Genomic DNA, 22,790 nt, shown 5'->3' on the forward strand with positions numbered 1-22,790 from the left:
ATCCATGAGAGGTCTTGAAACCAAATCCCACTAGATTCAAGGGCCCACTGTTTGTTTGTATTATTTATATTGCAGATACGTTAGGAATGTTGTTGTCTCTGCCTATGAAATTGCACAGGTTCTCCTTTTTGGTTTGGTTTAAAGAGGATGCCAGGATATTAAAACACATATATGTACACACACCTTGATGCGGTTGGGACCAAGCAGTCTGCATACATATGGAGGGCTTCATCACTATCAAAAGTGAGGATTGGACTTCAGCTCCCAGCAGCCACAGCCAGAGGTGAAGACTGCTGGGAGCTGCAGTCCAAGAGCAGCAGAAGAGCTCCAAAATTCTCATTCATGGCTTGCATTGATCAGAAAGACAATAAAACAGCACTGTATTCCCTGGAAAAATGCATGTTGATTCCTGTTGTTGTTGTGTGCCTTCAAGCCATTTCCAGCTTATGGCATCCTCTCTAAGGTGAACCTATTGAAAGATTTGTTCAAAAGAAGTTTGCCATGGCCTTCCTCCTTTGAGGAGGAGCCCTGGTGGCGCAGTGGTTAAATGCCTGTACTGCAGCCACTCACTCAAAACCACAAGGCTGTCAGTTCAAGACCAGCAAAAGGGCTCAAGCTTGACTCAGCCTTGCATCCTTCTAAGGAGGGAGCTAAAATGAATACCCAGATTGTTGGGGGCAAATCAGCTTACAGTTGTAAACCGCTTAGACACTGCTTAGGCGGTATGAAGCAGTATAAAAATGAAGCTTGTTTGTTTGTTTGAGGCTGAGAGAGTGTGACTTGCCCATGGTTTGGGGATTTTCATGGCTGAACGACAATCCGAAACCTGGACTGACAGAATCTTGGGATGCATCGACATTGCAGAATCAAAGCAGTTTCGGCACCACTTTAAGTGCTGTGACTCTATCCTACAGAATACTGGGATTTGTAGTTTGGTGATGCACCAGAGCTTTATAACATACCCAAGCTGAATGCCTGACCAAACTACAAATCCCAGGATTCCACAGGAGGGAGCCATGACAGTTAAAGTAATGTCAAACTGCTTTATTTCTGCAGTGTGGAATGCATCCATACTGGCTCTTTGTATTGCCCTGTAAAACCCCAGACTCTCAATGAATCATTTCAATGGAATTTATGTTAATCTTCTCAATTGTTTTCCTGTGCTACAGTCCAAAGGAGATGTATATAACCATTGATATTTTAAAAGAAGAAAGTTGCATATCTTGGTCCTTGCCTATATGAATATATTTTTAAACAGCGCGCGCACACACAACTGTAACTGAAATAAGTAACTTTCCAAATCTCTGGTCTACACTGAATTTTGTATTATTTTTGTGCATGGGCACACCCCTGACAAAAATGAGCAGAGCAGTTTGCAAAAAGAGAATTGTTAATGTGCAAAAGTGGCCATTTTAGGTTCCCACCAATCTGCTCAAACAGAGTAGCTCTCTTCCACACGGGAATCAGGGACATAGCCAGGATTTTGGGAAGGGGGGGGGACCAGACTAAATGCCACCATTTTGAGAGGCTAAGAGCCCCCCAAGACACAAAAAGAGGATCGAGCGTTTACTTCAGAATGGCACCACTTTAACTTCCATTATGGCTCTGTGCTATGGAATCTTGGGATTTGTAGTTTTGAGGAGCTGTTTGGCCATCTCTGTCAGGTGCCACAACAAACTACAAGTCCCAGCATTCCACGACATGGAGCCAAGGGCAGTTAAAGTGGCATCAAACTGGATTATTTTTTTCAGTGCAGATGCAAACTGAGCCCTTCCTCTGAAGGCGTTTACATCAGATAAATTCAGCTCGATAAAGCAAAGCGCAGCTGCTCAAGGAATGAGCGGCAGCCACTCTGTTCATGCTCAGAGACACTCTGCTCATGCTTTGAGACACTGCATTCCAACTTCTGAGCTGAGCTAAGAACCCAGGCTGCATCCACACAACATTTCATTCCCACTTCCAAGAGGGATTTTTAATTCCAAGACACACACATACACACACACACACACAATTTTTAATTCCAAGACTCATCTATCTATCTATCTATCTATCTATCTATCTATCTATCTATCTATCATAATTTTAAATTCCAAGACATTATACGTTCCTTTCTTTTTATAAAAAAACCAAACCCCTTTAAGAGAATCCTATTTTGGGAGAAAGGCAGGGTATAAAATCAATCAATAAAATATTATAGTGCAGTAGTCCATCAGTGCATGGCTTGCATTATAAGACTTTATACCTTTATACATTTAAAAACAATTAAAATCACAGTAGGCTCAGAGTGCTATAGAATCATGGAATCATAGAATTGGAAGAGACCCCAAGGGCCATCCAGTCCAACCCCATTCTGCCATGCAGGAACTCCCAGTCAAAGCATCCCCAACAAATTATGTAATGGGGGTGTCCATCTACATTGTAGAAAGACATATTATAGATTAATGCTATGGAAAATCACCAACTTGAGTCCGTATATTGGGAGAAAGGCGGGATATAAGAAAATAATAATAATAATAACAACAATATCTGGGTATTGTAGTTTTGTGAGACATTTAGCATTCTTTGTCAGAGAGCTCTGGTGCCACAACATACTACAAATCCCAGGATTTTCCGTAGCATTAAAGTGGTGTCGAACTGAATTATTTCTGCAGTGTGCAGCCTTATTAGACTGCAGTTCCCAGCAGTCTGGTGCTGCTGGATGATGGGATCTGCAGTCAAGCATTGCCTGGAACAGGGTCATAGGACTCCAGTCCCAATTCATCCTCTGGCAGAATTTGGGGGAAACTCCTTTAAAAAGGCGAAAATAAGGAAAATAAAAACTCCTTGCAAAGTAAAACCCAGAGGTCTGCCAATGGACTTTGCTTCCAAGGCAGGCGGGCAGAGAGGCCCAGACCTTTAGATTGATTCCTTACGTTAATTAATTAATCATAGAATCCTAGAGTCGGAAGAGACCCCAAGAAGGGCCCTGATCCAGTCCAACCCCATTCTGCCATGCAGGAACTCTCCATCAAAGCATCCTCATTGACATGCTGAAAAGGGGCCAGCTAACTGTATTTTATTTTATTTTTATTTTAAAAATGAGAAAAAACAAGGCTGGAAGGAGCCAGAAAAGGGCCAAGCCTCACTATCTGGACCCCAGAACATACTCTAACTCCCAGAATTCCATAGCCATGAGCTAGAAAAGAGTTAAAGTGCTGCCAAACCTGGTTATTTCTTCAGTGTGGATGCAGCCTGATGCGGCCTCTTGTCCCTCCCTCCCTCTCTTCCAGGGCTTTTTGGCACCTCCCCCTGAAGCCCCGCAAAAAGTTGTGCTCCTCCTGGCTTTGCAGAAAGGAGCCAGGGCCAAGGCCAGGAGGAGAGGAAAGGGCGCACGCTCGCTGCCCCAAACAAATGCCAGGGAGCCCCTTCTGCTCCTCCTGAAGCCTCCAGGAGAGCAAGAGCAAGGGGCACCCTGGCGTTTGTTTGGGGCTGCAAGCGTGCATGTGCATGGCTCCAACAAGCGCCCTTTCCTCTCCTCCTGCTGAAGGGGGGGGGGGTCCGGACCCCAGAACCCCCCCCTTGGCTACGTCCCTGTGGGAATGCGGTCCGAACTGCGTCCAGCGAGGCTGGCGCATGGAAAAAAATGGTCATCTAAATGGATTTTCCAGGGAAGAGCTGTGAATAATGTAACCAAAAGAAGCCTAGTCTGACTCCCCAACCCGAGTGGGAAATGAATGCACACAGCTGAGCATTTTGGATGCAACTCTATACATCTGCCTCCCAAGGAGACCTTCAAAAACCTAAACAAAAGCAGGGGTTGCAATGTGGATGCGTATTCAAAGGATAATGGGATTTACTCCCAAATATAGTATATAGTGGGACTTGAGCATCCATGGATTTTGGTATCTATGGGGGGATCCTGGGGCTAAACTCCAATGGATACCAAGGGACCACTGTACTTATTATTCTTATTAATAATAATACCCCATTGTATATAATGGGACTAGAGCATCCATGGAGTTCGGTATCTATGGGGGGATCCTGGAACCCAACTGCAGTGGATGCCAAGGGCGTTTTATGTGTGCCTTTTCATACCCCCGTCTCATGTGCAAACCAGGCTGAGCCATTCTTGCCTGCTCTAAAAGAAGGCCCAGCCTTATGGACACACCTTTCCAGCAAAGGCCACCCAGCAAGACTCAGCCAGGCGGCCTAAGAGACGTGGCGCAAGGTAAGCGCCTCACATGTGACTCACTGGGCAATTCCCTCTTTTTGCTGCAGGCCAACCTGTGCGCCTCAAAGGAAGTGATGCACCAACGTTCGCCACCGTGACTCATGCCAATGCCAGGCGGCAAACATGACCTCATTCCTCCCTCCTTCTCACTTCTACCTGCCAATCCCTTCCATCTGTCCTCATTCATCCAAGAAACCTCTTGAGACAAGGCCCTCTTCCAAACGGATCAGTGCCGTCCCTTCCTGGCATCCCTCTCTGCAAAAAAAAACAAGCCTTCGTGCATAAAGAAATGTGGGTTTTTGGGGAGACCTAACATTTTGCAAATAAAATACGCCGGCACGGAAAGAACAATGAAGTCTCTCCAGAGTCCCACACCCTTCGCCTTTCTCTCTGAGAATCCGGTAGCATTTCTCCTCTCTCTCTCTCTCTCTCCAGCCTTCCTCCGAGAGACAAGCTATTTCAAAATAGTCTGCATTCTTTTCCTTATAAGGAATATCTCCCCTGGATCTATATGCGGTTCCTTTGAACAAGTTAAATAAACGCCCAGCCGGAATGCTGACTCCCATCTATAGAAAGCCACAGAGAGAGAGAGAGAAAACACATATGAACCAGATTAGGCTCCCAGACTCAGGCGCTGCTCCTCCTGGGAATGGAGCTAAGGCCAAGAGATTGCTTGCGAGAGAGTTTCAGACGATGAGATGTTCTTAAAACCCTCATCTTTCAGTGCATAATGTGCACCATTATTTACGTCTGGCTCAATAACTCAACTTTTTGCTATGCATCTTGGTTAGCTTTGTCTGTCTTTCCAGTTGCTGAATTAACATGTTGATTTACAGGGAATTTCAGGGCTGGAATCCTGAAACTGTTTTGCCCATCTTTCCAAAGCTGGTTGCTGAATTAATACATTGATTTTAAGGGAATTTCAGGACTGGAATCCTGCTCTGGACTATAGCTTTTACTGGATTTTTCGGGCTATGTGGCCATATTCTGGAAGAGTTCATTCCTGGTGTTTCATTTGCGAAAGGTCAGGAATAAACTCTTCCAGAACATGGCCACATCGCCTGAAAAACTCACAAAAAATTATGGATGCCGGTCATGAAAGCCTTTGACTTCACACTGCTCTGGACTGTTTTGCCCATCTTTCTAAAGCCAGTTGCTGAACTTATATATTGATTTTCAGGGAATTTCAGAGCTGGAATCCTCAAATTGTTTTGTCTTTCTTTCCAAAGCTGGTTGCTGAACTTATATATTGATTTACAGAGAATTTCAGGACTGGAATCCTGCTGTCGCTCCCAACTAGATTGCTGGAATAGATTTATGGCTCAATCACTTAACTTTTCTGTACACATCTTGGTTGTTTTTGCCTGTCTTTCCAAAACCGGTTGCTGAATTTATATATTGATTTACAGGAAATTTCTGGGCTAGAATCCTGCTGCCACTCCTGACTGGATCACTGGGATCCACCCTCTCCAAACAATGAACTAAACAGGCTACATATCATTAAAACATTTGCCTTTCAATGTATAATGTCCACCATTATTTAAGTCTGGCAATAACTTAACTTTCTGTACACATCTTGGTTGTTTTTGCCCGTCTTTCTAAAGCCGCTTGCTGAATTTATATATTGATTTACAGGGAATTTCAGGGCTGGAATCCTGCTGCCACTCTCGACTGGAATAGATTTATGCGCTGGTTCAATCGCTTAACTTTTCTGTACACATCTCAGTTGGTTTTGCCTGTCTTTCCAAAGCCAGTTGCTGAATATACCCATTGATTTACAGGGAATTTCAGGGCTGGATTCCTGCTATCACTCCCAGCTGGACCACTGGGATGGATTTATGCACTGGCTCACCCTTCGGTCACTGATCTAATGGGTCTACTCTAATTGGGATGAGCCCACTGGATTCAGGCCACGGTTTTATTTTATTTTTCTCACAGGGAGCGCCGTTGAGCCTGACCTCATGGACTCAGGAGGGAGAGGATTCCCTCTAACCTTCGGAGGAAGTCTTTGCTTGGAAAGAATGTCCCTTGCACCGTAAGAGGCCTGGAACTGCTGCGCATGTTTGAGAGCTACATGCATGGAACTATTTAATGCTTCTCAGGGCTTGGACAGGTGGGTGGGATGAGAGAGCAAGAAGGGTGCAGCTCTCACACTATACCATATAAAGTGCTGGGCTATATATAACCCCTTGCTTAGCCCCTGGATCTCTGTCCTAGAGACTGCAAGGCTAGCAAGTATCATCTTCCAAGCCAGTGTCTTCGTACAGAGACCAGTTTCCTTCTGCATTCCCAAGCCACCAGAAGGTTTGGAAATCCAAGGATAGCGGTTGGCCGACTCTTTACCTACTCAGGTGGTTCAGTGCGGGGACACTGAATATTGATGTGCGGAAGCTAATAATCCTTATTTCCATTCCTGGGTTGTGCCATGTGTGTAATCAGTTTTCAACCCAAGCACAAACTCCCACGCAAAGTTGTGTTGTTGCCTGAATCTGTTACCATTTCCTTTGGAGCTTTTTGCAAATATTTTTACCATGTTCTTTGGAACTTTTTGCAAATACAGTCGGCCCTCCATAGTTGCAGCTTTGATTATTTGCAATTTTGATTCATTATGTCCTCTCTAGGGATCTCTCGGTCCTCCAGCGCATCTCTGTAGGAAGTTGACCACAGAGTTGTGCTGGAGAACCTCGGCGTTCCTAAAGAAGGCACCTCTAGGCATTTTTAGGTCCTCCAGCATGATTTTATGATCACCTTCTGGCAGATGTTGACCACAGAGTTGTCCTGGATGCAGAGATTCCTAGAGAAAACACAATTCTAGGCTTTTGTGGGTCCTCCAGCATAATTCTATGATGAACCTCTGTCAGACATTGACCATAAAGTCTGGAAGACTTGGAGCTTCTCTTAGGTAAAAATAATAGTGTTTTTTATTTATGGTTTTCCCACATTCCTTGCACCATAAGAGGCCTGGAGCCACCGCACATGTAGGGTCCTTCACCCCTAACCCCAGTGAATGTGGGGGGACCACTGTATTTTTATATGTGGAAACCAGGGTCCCTTTCTCTTCTTCCTGGATTGTTGCCCTCACCAAGAGGAATGTTCCCTGCCCTCCCTTTCCCCTTAGGTTCAAGGAACAACCCACAACGGTGAAGACGTACCTAGTGCAAACACCACATCCATGCTCTTTGGTGTTGGAAAGTGCGCCTCATGCAAGGAAATTGGTGTAGGCTCCCCAATGCCCACTCTGTTGAGACTGGACCTCACACCCCACGTCCTTCTGGATGGAGGCCATCAATGCTGGATGGGCAGAGAGGAGCCCTTGGGTTGGTGGCACAGGTGGTTAACAGTGGTGAAGGAAAGGGGGAAGGTACTCACATCTGTGGCCTTCTTCTCCGCCAGCTCCAACTTCTCTTGGGCATCTTTCAGGGACTCGGAGTATTTGTCGAGCTCATCTTCAGTCCCTTTCAGCTTCTTTTGGAGGGACACCAACTCATCTTCCAGCTAGCCAAGGGCAACGTTTATGGGGAGCCACCATCGGGGTCCGAGGGTTGGGGAGAAGAGGGGCGAAGGAGGGGTGTGGCAGGCAACGGTGGTGATCACGCAAAAGGAGAGGTGCGGGTGCAGAAGGACAGGAAGACAGGAAAGAGAGAAAAAGGAGAGGGAGAAAGAGGAAGGAAGGGAAAACAACGTTAGCATTGCTTGTTCGGCACGCTACCTTGGCCGCTTTCTCGTCCGCAGCCAGGAGACTCTCCTCGGCCGTGTGCAGCTCTTCCAGAACCCGGTCCCTTTCGTCCTCCGAGACCCGCATTTGCTTTTCCAACTGCACTATGTCGTCCTCTAACTAGCCATGGGGCAAAAAAGAGGAGGAAATGGAGGGTTTTCCCCTCAATTTGTTGTCACTTCTTCCAACAACCTTTCATCCCCACCTTTTAGCCCACTCCCATTTCGGTGACCAAGATCACTCTCAACATCTCCCTCACTAGACTGGAAAAAACAATAGCATGAGAAAGAAACAATAGATTCTAGCTTGGGAAAGGTTCCTTTTTGGACTACAGCTTCCATAGTTTCCCCAGCCAGCAGCATGGGAGCTGTGGTCCAAAATGTGAACCTTTCCAAGCTCTGATGTTAGCAGTGGCTGTAACCTGATCCACAGACCAGTCAGCCTCAATTTAAAATAGCAGTAGCAGCTTCATTTATATGCTGCTTCTTCATATTGTTCAAGTGGTCTCTAAGCAGTTTATGACTGTAAAAGAGCCCAAATTGGGGGGAAATTTAAACACAATTGAAACCCCCCCAAAAAGGACATTAGGGACTGAATGTCCCTCATTCCAACCCACCTCCCTCCTGGAAAAGCAAACCAAACATATAGATGCAGAATCTAAGTCCGTACTCCTTTTAAGAGGATCAGGGACAAGGGCCAGTTTGACTTACTTGCAAGTAGGTTGGACTCAATGTACTTTACTGGAAATTGTACTCTCATGTCAGTTCTGCCAGGGGCACAGAATCGGCAGCATTGAATGTCCCATCTTCCACATGCTTACTCATTAGAGTAAATATGTTTTGGGGCCATGCAGCACATATTGTTTTCAGTCCTCCTATGGGCAGCTCAGCCATTTTGTGGCTCAGACTGTGTTTGCTTGCTCACTTTATGGGGCGAGGAAACACTCACAGCTTGGAGAAGTTCCTTTGAGGGGGGACTACAGCTCCCAGAATCCTCTAATCAGCCACGGGAGTCTGGGAGTTGCAGTCCCCCACCCCAAAAAGTACTTCTCCAAGTTCTAAATGGGGAATACATATATCTATATCTATCTCACAGACACACCCTGCTTACCCCAGTTCTGTGTCACCAAGAAGTGGGACTTCATTCCACATCTTCTTTTGCCTCCAGCTCTGAACACATTGGTTTAAGTTCTGTCAAAGTGGTGTTTCAATGGCTCTCCCACCCAGTTTCTCTCACATGAAATCCAGAGTAATTCCAGGCGTGTGGCTATAAAGTGGGTGGGAAGGAGCTCACTGCCCTCCAAAGAAAAAAGTCTGCCCCCCCCCCCCCATGAACCTTTCCTCCATTCCCCAAATTTCTAGCATTTCAATCATTTAAAACTTCACTCAGGCATTTAGAAATGCAATCCAAGTGTCCCAAGAAAAGGAGCACCAAAGAGGAAACTTTTAGGTGGGGTTGGTTTCCAAGTCCCACTTTCTGCAATGTTAGGAATTTGGAGAATGGAGGTAAATTTCCCAAGGGGCAATGCTTTCCTTTGGGGGTCCCAGACCCCCCCCCCCAGTAGCTCCTTTCTCCCCAGCTTCCTTTTCCCTGCCTGCTTCTCAGGGAAGAGAGGGGAGTGAAAAGAAATCCAGAGTTAAAGGGCATTTCAAGGGACCCCAATGGAGCTCTCTGCCTTTGCTAAATAAGGCCAGACATCTGGAAGGCATTTGGGGGCAAAAATGCCCCCCTGAAAAGTGGGTGGCAAGGAATCTGAGAGGGTCAGAGTCAACATTTTCAGGACCAGGGTTGGAGGAAAGTCTGAAGGAGACCCCTTTATCATTGCAACTCAGGGGGGTTGGGGTATTTTTTGGGGGACTACGTCTTCCAGGATTCCCAAGCCATCCGGGGGATGCTGGATGTTGTAGTCCAAGATAGGAAGGAAAAGGATATCCCAGGCTCTTGTAGGGGGTTTCTCCAAGGGCAAACCTCAGTTGTCTTTCTTTGGGGCTAGCTGGGAGGCAGCCAACACTGGACCTGGGTTCAAATCCTCCCTTTTGATATATATATATACACACATACATACATAGACTGTATATTAGAGCCCTTTTGTGACTGAGAAAGAAGAGGAAACAGGAGAGCGACCCAGAGGACAAAGGAAGGCAGGAGACGCTGCCTCTTCAGAGAAAGCCCTTCCTTCCCAGAGTTGGGAGCAGTGCCTTTTCTTTGCGATGAGTCCCGGACCATCATCCCCCAAAGGTCTACCTCTGTGTTGAGCCAAGAGATCCAATAGGTCTACTCTGCCAGGGAAGATGGTGGGGTTTTAAGCAAAGTTTGGGCCCCTTTTTCTTTTCTTCTTTCTGAAAGTACTCAGACATCCTGGGGTTGGAAGGAAGTAACTTCCCCAAAGAGAAGAGTCCCATTCCTCACCCCCCCCCCCCAAGAAAAAAGAAAAGAAAAGAAAAGATAGAAGCAGAGGCTACTTTAGAAAAGTTTTGGGAACTTTGGGCAAGTGCTTTCCTCCTCCTTCGCAAAGAAGAAGAAGAAGAGGAGGACCCTAGGCAACCCTCCCTCTCTTCCCTCCTTCCCTTCCCTTCCTTGCCCACCTGTTTGCTCCTGTCCTCGGCTGCCTTCTTGTCGGCCTCGGCCTGTTCGGCGCGGTCCAAGGCGTTCTCCTTGTCCAGCTTCAGCATCTGCATCTTCTTCTTGATGGCATCCATGGCTGCGGAGGAAGGATGGAGGGGGACTCCGGCGACACAGAAGGAAGAGAAGAAGAAGAAGAGGAGGAGGAGAGGAAGAGAGGGACCCAGGGAAGGAAGAGGAGGAGGGCTGCCTGGCCTTGGAGTTCGGACTGAATGCCAGGGACGGACTGCGGCGCCGGGCTTTTAAGGCGCCCTCCCCGCCTCAAGGCAGCCCTTTGGGGCAGAGAGGGAGGGGCCCTGCCCTCCTCCTCCTCCTCCTCCTCCTCCTCCTCCTCTTTCTCCTTCCCTCCTTCCTTCTCTTTCTGCTCCTCCTCCCTCCTTTCCTTCTTTCTTTCCTTCTCTCCTGCTGCCAACTGAGCCGGCAGAGATGGCTATATATGGGAAGCCAGGAGGAGGACCTGCCACGTCCTCCTTTTCCCGGACACCCCTTCCACTCCCATCTTCCCTCCAGGAGGAACCTCCCAAGTGTCCTCCATCTGGAGCAAGGCTAAGGAAGGCATGGGTCTCTCTTTATATTAAGTGTTTCGAGCCTTGCTTCGGGGGATGTCCTGGAAGGTCCTCCATTTTGGGGCACCTTGTCCTCCTTTGCAGTTATGGAAGGCCCTGCCAAATGGAGGACCTGGCCAAATCAATGCTCAAACCCACCCATCTCTAGTCATAGTTCACATGGAGGATATTCTGGAAGCCTTCCTAGACAGGAGGAGGCTGAAATGGAGGACAGGTCCTGGAAAAGGAGGAACTTGGTCCTCCCCACAAAGGAGGACCAGGCACTGCAAAATGGAGGGCCTTCAAGAAAAAAATGGAGGACACGACCAAATAACACTCAGATATAGAAATGCCAATCCACGCTTCTCAGTGATGCTCCAAGTGGAGGACCTTTGGGAATCCCTCCTGGACAGGCGGAGGATGAAATGGAGGACATGTCCTGGGAAAGGAGGAGCCCAGTCACCCTGACCAGATGTCCTCAGGGCAAAGGAGGACCAGGCGCTGCGAAATAAAGGACCTTCCAGAAAAAGGTTGGGCCTCAAAGCCCTATGAAGCAATTCCTGGGGTGGCCATAGGTCAAAGAGGCAACTGGGAGGCCTAGACCTCCAGGAGGGCAGAGGGAGAGCCAGTCTCTCAGGGCAAGTGGCACGGTTGGTTTGGAAAGGAACACTGAATGTTTGGGGTTCACCCCTGAGGAACAAGGAACCCTTTCAGAGCACCTCCTTCCCCAACCCTCTCAAAAGTCAACACAGATGTGAACTGCTTCCCTGGCTTTGGCTTTGGCTTTGGCTTTGGCCGGGTGAGGGAGGCATATTTCTGAAACCGATCTCCATCAGCCTCAGTGGATCGGATTTTGGCATGTCATTACATTTCTAATGGGAGCAACACATGTGGGAACCAAATGCGGAATGAAGGGGGTTAGGTTGGGAGGGAGATATATATATATATATATATATATATATATATAATATTTAGCTTTTGATTGGAAACACTGAACTAGGCTTAGCCCATTCCCACTCGCCCAACTTTTAATGGTTCACTTCATATCATATAATAACATGACTTCTGCTTTGATACAAGATCAGCATTTCCCAAATATTTAAGAAGGATGGCTGGTTGGATATTTTATCCACCAACCTTTTGTTTGCTTTTTGATTTTAACCTTTTCACATCCTGTGTCCAATGCAGTTGTAATTTGGTCATCAACACATTTGCATTTCTTGTATGAGATGCATTGATTCTTCAAACTGTTTTGTAATGGATGTTGTCCCACAGAAAAATTAAAAAAAATCATCTGTCCGTCTATCTATGTATCTCTTTTCTTTCTTGTTCTCTAAATTATTTGGAACTGCATTTTAGCATTGTTTTCTAATTATATATATATATATATATATATATATATATATATATATATGTCATTTTTTACATTTTGTATTTTAACTGCAAAACTTGCTGAATTTTGTATATATTTTAGGACTTTTAGATTGGGCGCCATTGGCAGGTTATAGGCTGTTTGGATGATGTCTCTAAAGTGCTATGCACGTTTATGGTGCTTTATAAATAAACATTAATAATATCTATCTGTCTATCTATCTATCTATCTATCTATCTATCTCATCCATTCCATCTACCTCTGTCTATCTATCCATTCCATCTCTCTTATCTATCCTAAATATCTGTCTGTCTGTCTATCTATCTATCTATCTATCTATCATCTGTCAATTCCCCCCTCTCTATCCTATCTATCTATCAATCAGTCTATCCATTCCATCTATCTATCCAATCTATCTCTCTGTCTAAATATTTAATGCATGAGCGACATTTCCTTTTATTCCCAGGAGGAAAACTGAACTTTACAGATCACTCTCATACCTGGAAAGCTTTGCTGTTAGATTTCCGCCAGCCTTTTTGAATCACCCGGTATATTAAAATATGAATAAAAGAAATGCGGAGAAGTGGAGGAAGCCCATTGCTATGATATGTCCGGGAATTGAGAAGAAACCCACTTAAAGGTGGGAATAAATCACTGCAGCTGGTGCCAGGAATTGCTAAAAAAAAGAAAGAAAAGAGAGAGAACAGAGATTTAATTTGAATATTTAAAATGCAAACAAAGCAACAACTGCTGGAGCAAATGCAGTATTTTTGCAGAGCGACTACATTCCCTGGTGCAGAAAGTCAGCCATTGTGTCCCAGAAACATTATATTAAAACCCTAAAGCACTGGTGTTAGCGTTGTTTTCTATAAATGGGATCCAATGTTGTGATTTGTGAGTTGCATTCAAAAAGGAGCACAATCCCATTAGTTGCATGTAAGCAATAGCTAAGGTTGCTTCTGATGTTCTTAAGGATGCAGCATTGACCCAACAGTGTATTTCTATATCTTTTGTTTTTCAGGGCATGTTCCAGATGTTCAAGCAAAGCCAAAGACAACGGCCAGCTGTAGGCGTCCACCCAAGATAAGGTGGAAAAGCAAAGGCATACCAACACCGATTGCAGGAGTGGAGAGATTAGATCGGCCTACTACTAGGTGTAACCCTGCCTGACTCATAGCCATTGGGAATGAATCAGCCCAGCAAGATCAACAGGGCTGAATAAACAGACACAGAAGGACCATGGTTTACTGCCCCATAACATCCCACATTGGGGCCACATTCCATGGGTTACAGTCCTGAATGAGCAAAAGCTCCAGTTTTGGACCACAATGCCCAGAATCCCCCAGCCAGCACAGCGAAGGGGTGGCCAGCTTACTTTCCTAAACCAGGGCATGTGGCTGTTTTGGATTACAACTCTCAGCATCCCCTGCCTGTAGCAAGGGACTCTTCTGCAGCAAGGAGGTGGCCAGCATACTTTCATAGTAAGGGACTCCATTTTACTGTGCCTTTGTATTTAATGGGGCTTGAGCATCGATGGATTTTGGTCTCCATAGGGGGTCCTGGAACTAAACCCCAGCAGATACCAAGGGCTCCTGTACCGAGTTCACCCCAAATCCCACTACCATGAAATGGAGAGCCAAGGCAGGTCCCTTCGTGGGAAAAGGGAACGTGGCCCACCCTAAATGTTCAAGACTCTGAATGTTGATTTTCTCCTTTATTACGTGACAGGTTTGCTCCTCCCGGGGGAAGAGGATCTTGGCAACTGAACACCTTTGTCTGGAAGGAATTCAGAGTCTCTGCTCCCCCTTCACAACAAGTGCAGACAGAGGCCGCTTGTAAAAAACACACCAGGTGTCTTTGGTACAGAGGTTGGCGGAGCTGCTTGGAAATGTGGAGGTCTTGCAGCGGAGGTGGGATTGGATCACCTTGGCAAAGCCCCTCTAGTTGGGGCTACCCCAAAACAACAGCCAAAGTGTGTGTGTGTGTGTGTGTGTGTGTGTGTGTGTGTGTGTAGGGCAGTGATCCAAGTCTGAAGCCTGTACTTTCAAGTCTCAAGCCCTTGCAAGTTGCTTTCAAGTCTCAAGTCTATACCTTCAAGTCTCAAGTCAAGTCCCAGGTTCTTGCAAGATGCTTTCAAATCAAGTCTCAAGTTGCATCTCAAATTGAGTCTCAGGTCCTTACAAGATACTTTCAAGTCAAGTCCCAAGTCAGGTCTCAAGTCCTTGCAAGATATTTTCAAGTCAAGCCTCAAATTGAGTCTCAAGTCCTTGCAAGATACTTTCAAGTCCAGTCTCAGGTTCAGTCTCAAGCCTGGAGGCCAATTTTTAACATCAGGGTGAGTTTCTTGGAGAGGAACAGCAAATGAGGTCTGCTTGCCATCCTGTCTCTGCTGCACATCAGAGGAGCATCCTTCTCAAGCTTTTCAAAAGGTTTAAAAAGATCCTTCTGCTTCAAGCCCTTTGCCGGCTGCATTTGCTGGTTCCCTCCGAGAAACACGTCCCGGGTTCTGGGGACGGGTCTTGCCTGCTGCGTGAAATGAGTGGCATCAGCAAGACAATCACTAAAAGTATTTAAGCCAAGTCAAGTCAGTGTGTCATTTTTGCCAAGTCAGGTCCAACTGAAGCCACTGACGTGACTTGAATCTGAATCAATTGATTCAAGTCTGTATCACTGGTGCAGGGGCATCATTAATGGAGTGCGAGGGGTCTGGACTGCACCAGATGACACCTGAGAGGGGTGAACACTTGGTGGGGCAGTCAATCACCATCTGTCCCAAGACCCCTTATCCTCTCTTTTCCAGCCAGAGCACCTCTGCCATACATCGGCTGCAGCCACTGGTGGGAATGGCGTACTTCTGCCAGTTAGCTGCCCCTTCCAGATATGGCAGGCCTGCTGGTCTGGCTGGGAAAGAGAGGTGATGGTATTGGTGGCAGCAATGTGGACTCCTCCCCTTCCACAAACTGAAAGGCATCTATGGCCTCCCCTGCCAGCATCGCTTTGTTTTCATGCCCCACCAATGGCACCTCACCCCACCATGGCAGAGGTAGCCTGGCTGGCATAGAGGGATGACTGGGGGAGTGCCAGCCATCCTAGGGGTGATAGCATGATTTACCACATTGAGGTGACACCAATCCTAGTGATGCCACTCTCTTTGTGTGTTTTACAAGGTGATGTTCTTACCCTGAGTTTCCTTCACCTTGCTCAGGACTGGAGAAGACAACCCAGGCCTAGAGATCTGGGAACCCTCCTTCTGAGGGCTGGAGCAGTATTGCTATGGAATCAAAGCCTCTTATCAAGGCAAACTGGTGGACTGGTGCTTGTGTGAACTAACTGCTACTTACATTTTACTTCTATCTTGGATGGCAGACATCTGACCTGGGCCAGCCTTCCAGGAAACAATACCGTGGAGTTGATTTTCTAAGAAAGAAAGCAATCTGTCCCCAAACAATCGCTAGATTGCAAAAGCTCTCCTTTCACTCCAAAGTTTGCAAAACACGTTAGGTTGGATATGCGACCGACTTGTACTGATCTGCGTGGATGATCTCACCCTCTTCCTTCTCTTCGCAATGATGGTTTTCTGAGCTGTTCGGCAGAGAAGCAACCCTTGCACTGGGAGGAACTGGGGCTACCAGTTTCAGGACAAGCTGCTTCTTTTTAAACTGAGTCAGCATTCATGTAGGCTGCTTGGAAGGAGTTTGCATGGGGCTGCATTTCACAATTCAGCATTGATGCTCCACTTCTGCAAGACAGATTTTAAACAAACAATACCGGGATTTTTTTAGTGGAGGGGGAAAAGGGATTTATAACTGGATCAAAAGTTTAAAAGAGACACTAAACCCATCCAATAAAAGTTGAAAACAAGGAACAATAGATTATGGGGCAAATCACACAGAACCAACCAACCACTTTATTGATAACCCACCTATTCCTTTGGAGATAATAAAAAGAAGAGATGAAAGCAATATAAGGACCAGGACACCGAAAAAATCAGCTTAACACACACACATAACACTAATAGATTTCTAGCACTCTTGTGAATTAATACCCTTCTATTTGCAAAATACAAGAAAAATATCCAAACCCTGAAAATGACGCTATCGAATATGTGAATACAATCCATGGGGAATGATATTTGGGAATTTTTCCATTTCATGCATGCAGATGTTTGGAACTTCAGCTCCCAGAATCCCCTGACCACTGGGCTAAGGCTTCTGGGAGCTGAAGTCCAGAACCACATGGAAGACCAAAGCTTGAAAGGCTATATGCTATGGTCTCATGTTTGGATATAAAGTATGATAAAACGGCAAATCCCAGGATTGCATAGGATGGAGATCAAGTGGGACCAAACTATTATAGTTGTAGTGCAGATTTTTTCAGAAAGGACACTTTGAAATGAAACAAATCACATTAAGGAAACAACTCACAAGGTTGTGAGTTCAATCCCAGCCTGAGGCTCAGGATCAACTCAGCCTTGCATCCTTTTGTAGTTTGGTAAAATGAGTCCCCAGCTTGTTGGGGCTTACACATTGTAAACCGTTTAGGGAGTGCTTAAGTGCGCTGATAAGCAGTATAGAAATGTACTTGCTACTTGCTACTACACTGAGATAGAAGTGGTTGCAAATGCCAACAAGGCACAACAAGGTAAGGATTAGTGTCCAGCAGCCTCTTGGTTGTTGCTGCCTTCTTAGCAGCCTTGGCCACCATTGGAGACGAAGGACCAGGTCAGAGGCACATTTGGTCTCCCATCCTGTAAAGGCAGTTCTTCTGTTCTATAAGTGGCAGAGTGTGAAATTGAACCCCGGGGGCTCTTTACGTCTTGTTCTCTGATGCTCGTGCCTCCACAGCAGCGTTCAAAAAAAGGTTGCCCAGGAATGTGGCAGCTGTGTGTTTGTGTGTGCGTGATGCATGCCTTGGAAATGTGTGCCTTGTGAGACTTTATGGCCATTGATGTTGGCTTGCTTTGGAAGGCTGTGGCTCTGAAAAGCCGGAGGAAGGTTGCAGGGAAGGCAGCCCTAAGCTGATGGGTCACCATCTTGTTTTGCAGTTGGGTCGCCTTTGATTTTGCATTTGGAAATGGTTGGTGGTCCCCCTCCCCAAAATGACATCCAAGAAGGCATCTCCTTGTCTGCCTCCCGAGTTCCTTAAGGGCGAGGAGTATTTATAGCATGGTACTTTGCACCTGCCTGGGTCTGTAACTCAAGAGGAGCAAATGCTGGGAGAGCTGGCGGCCCTGAGCTCATGCCTTGAAATATCTTGCAGGAAGGAGGGGGAGAATGGAGTCACTTGGTCCCCTCCCTCTTCTTTTAATTCCTTGGGAGGTTTACTACATTCTTAGACTCAGGGTGTATCCACACCGCAGAATTAAAGCACGTTGGCACCACTTTGCTATGACTGCATCCTACAGAATCCTGGGATTTATAGTTTGGTGAGCCATTCAGCCTGGTCTGTTGGAGAGCTCTGGTGCCCCACCAGATTACACATTCATTGTACAGGTTTTTGATTTAGGGACAAAACACACTGCAGAAATAATCCAGTTTGCAGCTGCTTTAACTGGACTGGCTCAATGCTAGGGAATCCTGGGAATTGTAGTTTATTGTGACCCCAGAGCTCTCTGACAGAGAAGGCTAAATGTCTCACAAACCTACAAATCCCAAAATATGCTAGCATTGAGCCAGGGCAGTTAAAGCGGTCTCAAACTTGATTATTTCTGCAGTGTGTTTTGGCCCATAGGAGTTCATCATACGAAGGAGATCAGGAGTTTATCCTGTGAATATCCTGGAAAAATCGTGTAATTATGCAAAATGATTTCCCATGTACAAAACCCACCATTAAAGTGGTGACAAAGTAGCATTAACATGCATCTTTTTACTTTCAGGATTTCCGCGACAATGCGTTTCTGATATCACTTTATTTGCATCTAAGAAAGAAAGCAATCTGTCGCCAAACAATCGCTGGATTGCAAAAGCTCTCCTTTCACTCCAAAGTTTGCAAAACACGTTAGGTTGGATATGCGACCGACTTGTACTGATCTGCCAACTGGATTATTTCTGCAGTGTGTTTTGGACCTCAGATGCATGCATTGAAAGGCATGAATTGCATGGGATAATCATTTGCGACATTTTTGCTTTATTTGTGGGATGCTTTAAATGTATGTTCATCTCTCTTTAATGCTGAAATTAGCCTCAGTGTGATAAACTCCATAGTAAATATGGGGTCGGTCAAGTATCATGCATAACAACAACAACAACAACATAATCAACAACAACAATAATATGTCAGTCTGCTGTTTCCAAAGTGTGTTTCTTTTCAATGGAATGAATGGTTTCCAAACTGGTGTTTTTAAGTAATGGGTTTTCCATTATTTTTTCTTAAAAAACCATTGTGCCATCTCATCACTGCTGACTTTGTGACAATGGGTTTCAAAATAACAGCCATGCATCCAGTGTGCCAAGTGGGAATGGCATGCCGGCGCTTATCCTGTATGTGACATATGTTTACTTACCCCTCTGTCCCGGCCTTTGGCAGATTTGTAGGAGTTGCTAATTGAGTACAATTGAAAGGGAAGTGGCATCGCTGAGAGATACCGGGGCAAAAGATGGACAGAAGCTCCGCGGTTTCATCATTGGTCCTTTGGAACAACAGGCAAAGCAAACACTGAATTTCTTCAATGATCTAGTGAGTATGTTAGTATGGAAAAATCAGTATGCAAAGGGACCTTGTAGCACCTTTGAGATGAACTGAAAGAAAGGACTTGGCTGCATGAGCTTTTGGAGACTCAGGTCCAAAACATACTGCAGAAATAATCCAGTTTGAGACTGCTTTAACTGCCTTGGCTCAATGCTAGGGAATCCTGAGAATTGTACTTTATAGTGGCACCAGACATCTCTGACAGAGGATGCTAAATGACTTTCAAAACTATAGTTCCCAGAATTGCCTAGAATTGAGCCAGGGCAGTTAAAGCAGTCTCAAACTGGATTATTTCTGCAGTGTGTATTGGACCTCAGATGCATGCATTGAAAGGCATGACATTGCCACCCTAGACTTGAAAAGTTATGAATTATATAAACGTTATATGATGATATTTGAGTGGAATAACCTCTTTCTTTAAAGAAGGGCTGAAGCCAAAGCAGGGTTAGGAAACCCAGAAGAGGTTCTGAGTCAAGCCTGTTTTTGTTTGTAGGTTTGTGAATACTTCTAATATATATTAAGGAGGAATTGGTGGGAGCAAAGGAAAGGACTAGGAAGCAAAGTTTATGGCTCAAATAACTGGGCCAAATCTCAGGCAGTCCTTTGCTAGCAATACGTAACATTTCTTTCCAGCTGTTTCCACATCCGTTTCCCAGTTCCTTCATTCCATTCTTACCAGTCTTATTTTGTTTTTAAGAAGAGCAGGTGAAAAGTCGAGGACATCCACATTAAAAAATGTTGATACAATAAATCTATGAGCGAAAAGGGAGGAGGGACAGAGTTGCAGTAGGAGAAAATAAAGATGATTTATTGCTGTCCTAAGTGTTCTAGTCTAAAGCTTTCTTTCCCTGGGGGAAAAAACGCCAGTGGCAAATGGATGACTGGAATCTCAAAACTGGCAGGACCATAGTCCTTCCTTCTAAGGTCAGATGCAGTCCAAATTCTGAGTTTGAAAGCATTTCGTGTCCCTATTGCCAAATCAGGGAATATTGCAAAACCAGCCATCCTCTGAGGTACTTATGATCTAGACTTATGACTTTGCTTTGTACAGCTGTCGCTCCACATTTGCTGCTTTGACTTTTGCGGATTTGATTGATATGTCCTCTCTAGGAATCTCTAGGTCCTCCAGCGTGACTCTGCCAGAGGTTGACCACAGAGTCACATTGGAGGACTTAGAGATTCCTAGACAAAACACTCCTCTAGGCATTTGTAGGTCCTCCAGTGCAATTCTATGGCTAACTTCTACCAGATGTTGGCCATAGAGTTGCACTGGATGACCTAGGGGTTCCTAGAGAAAATACTTCTTTAGGCATTTGTAGGGTCTCCAGTGCAATTATATGACCAGCTTCTGCCAGATGTTGGCCGTAGAGTTGTGCTGGAGGACCTAGGGATTCCTAGAGTGGTGTTCTATGGCCAACATCTGGCAGAAGATTTTTTTTCCCCACCGCCACGCTAACCTCAGTCTGCAAGACCTGGGCAGAACTGTTTATAAGAGAGTGACTCAGGAAGAGGTCTCTCTTTCATAGGACTGTCATAAGTCAAAGTTGACTGGATGGCAATTGACAACAACAAATGGCACCAGTGCTGTTTTCTCTGAGAGACCCTCCACCAAATGTGGATCCCTCACATCAGACAAAAATTTGCTATCGCTTCCTTAGGGGAACTTATGCATGCCTAAGAGTCCAAGGGGATTCTGGCCTTTGTCATTTTTGGATTTTATTTTATGGCCCCTCCCCACCCCAGTGAGCAGACACAGGTATCTTTCTCCCTCTGTATGAATGGGACAGCCGCTCTCCATTTGCCTTCACAAGCCAGGCGGTCGGAGAGATGGAGCGAATTCCCTTCGCCCGGCAGCTGGCATGACGGGGATTCTTCTCATGGCTCTCCCTGGCCATGGACCTCTCCCACCGAGTGTTAAAGACAATCCTTTAATCCCTTCCTCTCAGCACCAGCCAAGCGCCCGGGATCCAAACACAAGCACTGGCATGACCTCACTGCGTCCCCCTTGCTTTCGGCCTCCCTCGCAAGGGGTCAGAGCTGCCAATCAATGTCCAAAGTACGGCTCTGGAGGACAAGGGCAGGTGGGCATTTCTCCTGAAAGTAATGGCTCCTCCACTCCACATGATGCTTCACGCCTCTCAGAGAAACATCTGCATGCACAATGAGTGTGCAGAAATCGCAAATAAAGAATAACATGTCCAGTGTCACACATAAAATGCCATGGCTGGCATCCAGCTGGTGCTTTATGCATTCATAAGAGTCAGTGTGGTTTATCAAATGATAAACCTTTCAGCCAATGGAATAAAGACATTAATAAATTCATCTGGGGTCGGAAGAAACCCAGGGTGCGTTTTAAAACTCTTCAGGATGATACAAAGCATGGAGGCATGGGTTTACCGAATCTAAAAATATATTTTTATGCCTGTTGCTTTGAATGGATGGGAGAGTGGTTTAAGTTGAACAATAGGCAACTTTTAAATCTTGAGCTGTCAGATGTACTTTTTGGTATACACGCCCTTTTGTTTCACAATAAACTTAAAGCAAATAAAGAGTTTTTTAACCACTCTATTCGTAAAGCGCTTATGAAAGTTTGGCTGAAGTTTAAACCCATTCTGTACGCCAAGATCCCTTTGTGGACCACTATAAATGAGGCGTTTTATAGACATGATGAGGTTTGTCTGGGCCGTTGGATTACACATGAAGATCTTATTTTGGTTGATAAGGAAACAAATTCTCTTACTTTAAAACCTCTTGTAACCCTGGAAAATGAAGGCTTTAAATTAAATTGGTTTCTTTTTCGTCAATTAAAAGAGAGGTTTTCCTTAGATATTAAGATGGGTGGTATAGAAACCACTGTATCCCAATTCGATAAAATTATCTTTGGTAAAAATAAGAGGAAAATCTCCAAATTTTATAATTATCTGTTAACCATTGAAATACATGAAGAAGTTGTTAAGCCATCTATGATCCGTTGGGCACAAGACCTACATGAATCACTGCCCCTAATGCAATGGGAGAAAACTTGGTCTTATAGGCTAAAATATACAGCATGTATTGCGATTAGGGAAAATTTTTATAAAATGCAGAATTGGTGGCATCTTACCCCTCTAAAAATGTCTAAGATATATAAGAACCTGTTGGAAATGTAAAAAAGGTCTGGGATCGTTTAGACATATGTGGTGGGAATGTGTATATGCAAAGAAATATTGGGTTCAGATTCATGTCAAAATGCAACAAATCATAAATTACGAATTTAAATTTGATCCGAAAATCTTTTTATTGAATATGATTACAGTAGATAAGCTGGAAAACAAACATGGAAAATTATTATTTTACATGATTTCGGCAGCGAGATTGGTCTTTGCCTCCTGTTGGAAAGGAGACGTCCATCCTACTTGGAATGCTTGGCTGCTCAAACTTTTAGACTTTATGGAATTGGATAAACTTACATGCTTTTTTCTGAACCTGAGTTGGGATAAGAGGAAAATGAATTGGCAGCCTTTGGTACTCTTTTTAGAGTCTGAAAATAAGACCCACAATTTTATTTGGTAACTAAATAATTATCGTTTGACTTTTTAAAATTTTTTTCTTTTGATGTATAGTTAAACGACGCTGATTGTTGTCATTAATTGTGGAACT

The 22,790-nt window shown here is 45.2% G+C and overlaps 1 protein-coding gene across 10 annotated transcripts in view; it reads right to left on the reverse strand.

Moving 5' to 3' along the window:
• LOC149307115 (tropomyosin alpha-1 chain) overlaps window positions 1-10,861 on the reverse strand; it is a 46,841-nt gene extending 35,980 nt beyond the window's left edge. The window contains exons 1-3 of one of the 10 annotated variants that reach the window (XM_089538193.1): window positions 10,511-10,859; window positions 7,920-8,045; window positions 7,580-7,705 (exon numbers count right to left, since the gene is read on the reverse strand). In XM_089538193.1, the coding sequence (XP_089394319.1) occupies window positions 7,580-7,705; window positions 7,920-8,045; window positions 10,511-10,624 (366 nt within the window). In that variant the 5' untranslated portion in view covers window positions 10,625-10,859. Of the gene's footprint in view, window positions 1-7,579; window positions 7,706-7,919; window positions 8,046-10,510 lie in introns of all 10 variants that reach the window. The other 9 variants (XM_089538194.1, XM_089538190.1, XM_089538188.1 and 6 more) reach the window with 9 other exon arrangements.
• Window positions 10,862-22,790: the final 11,929 nt, after the last annotated feature.

This window comes from Sceloporus occidentalis, unplaced genomic scaffold (genome assembly GCF_023333645.1).
Source record: "Sceloporus occidentalis isolate IW3139 unplaced genomic scaffold, rSceOcc1.0.p SCAF_9, whole genome shotgun sequence".
NCBI classification, from domain to species: domain Eukaryota; kingdom Metazoa; phylum Chordata; class Lepidosauria; order Squamata; family Phrynosomatidae; genus Sceloporus; species Sceloporus occidentalis.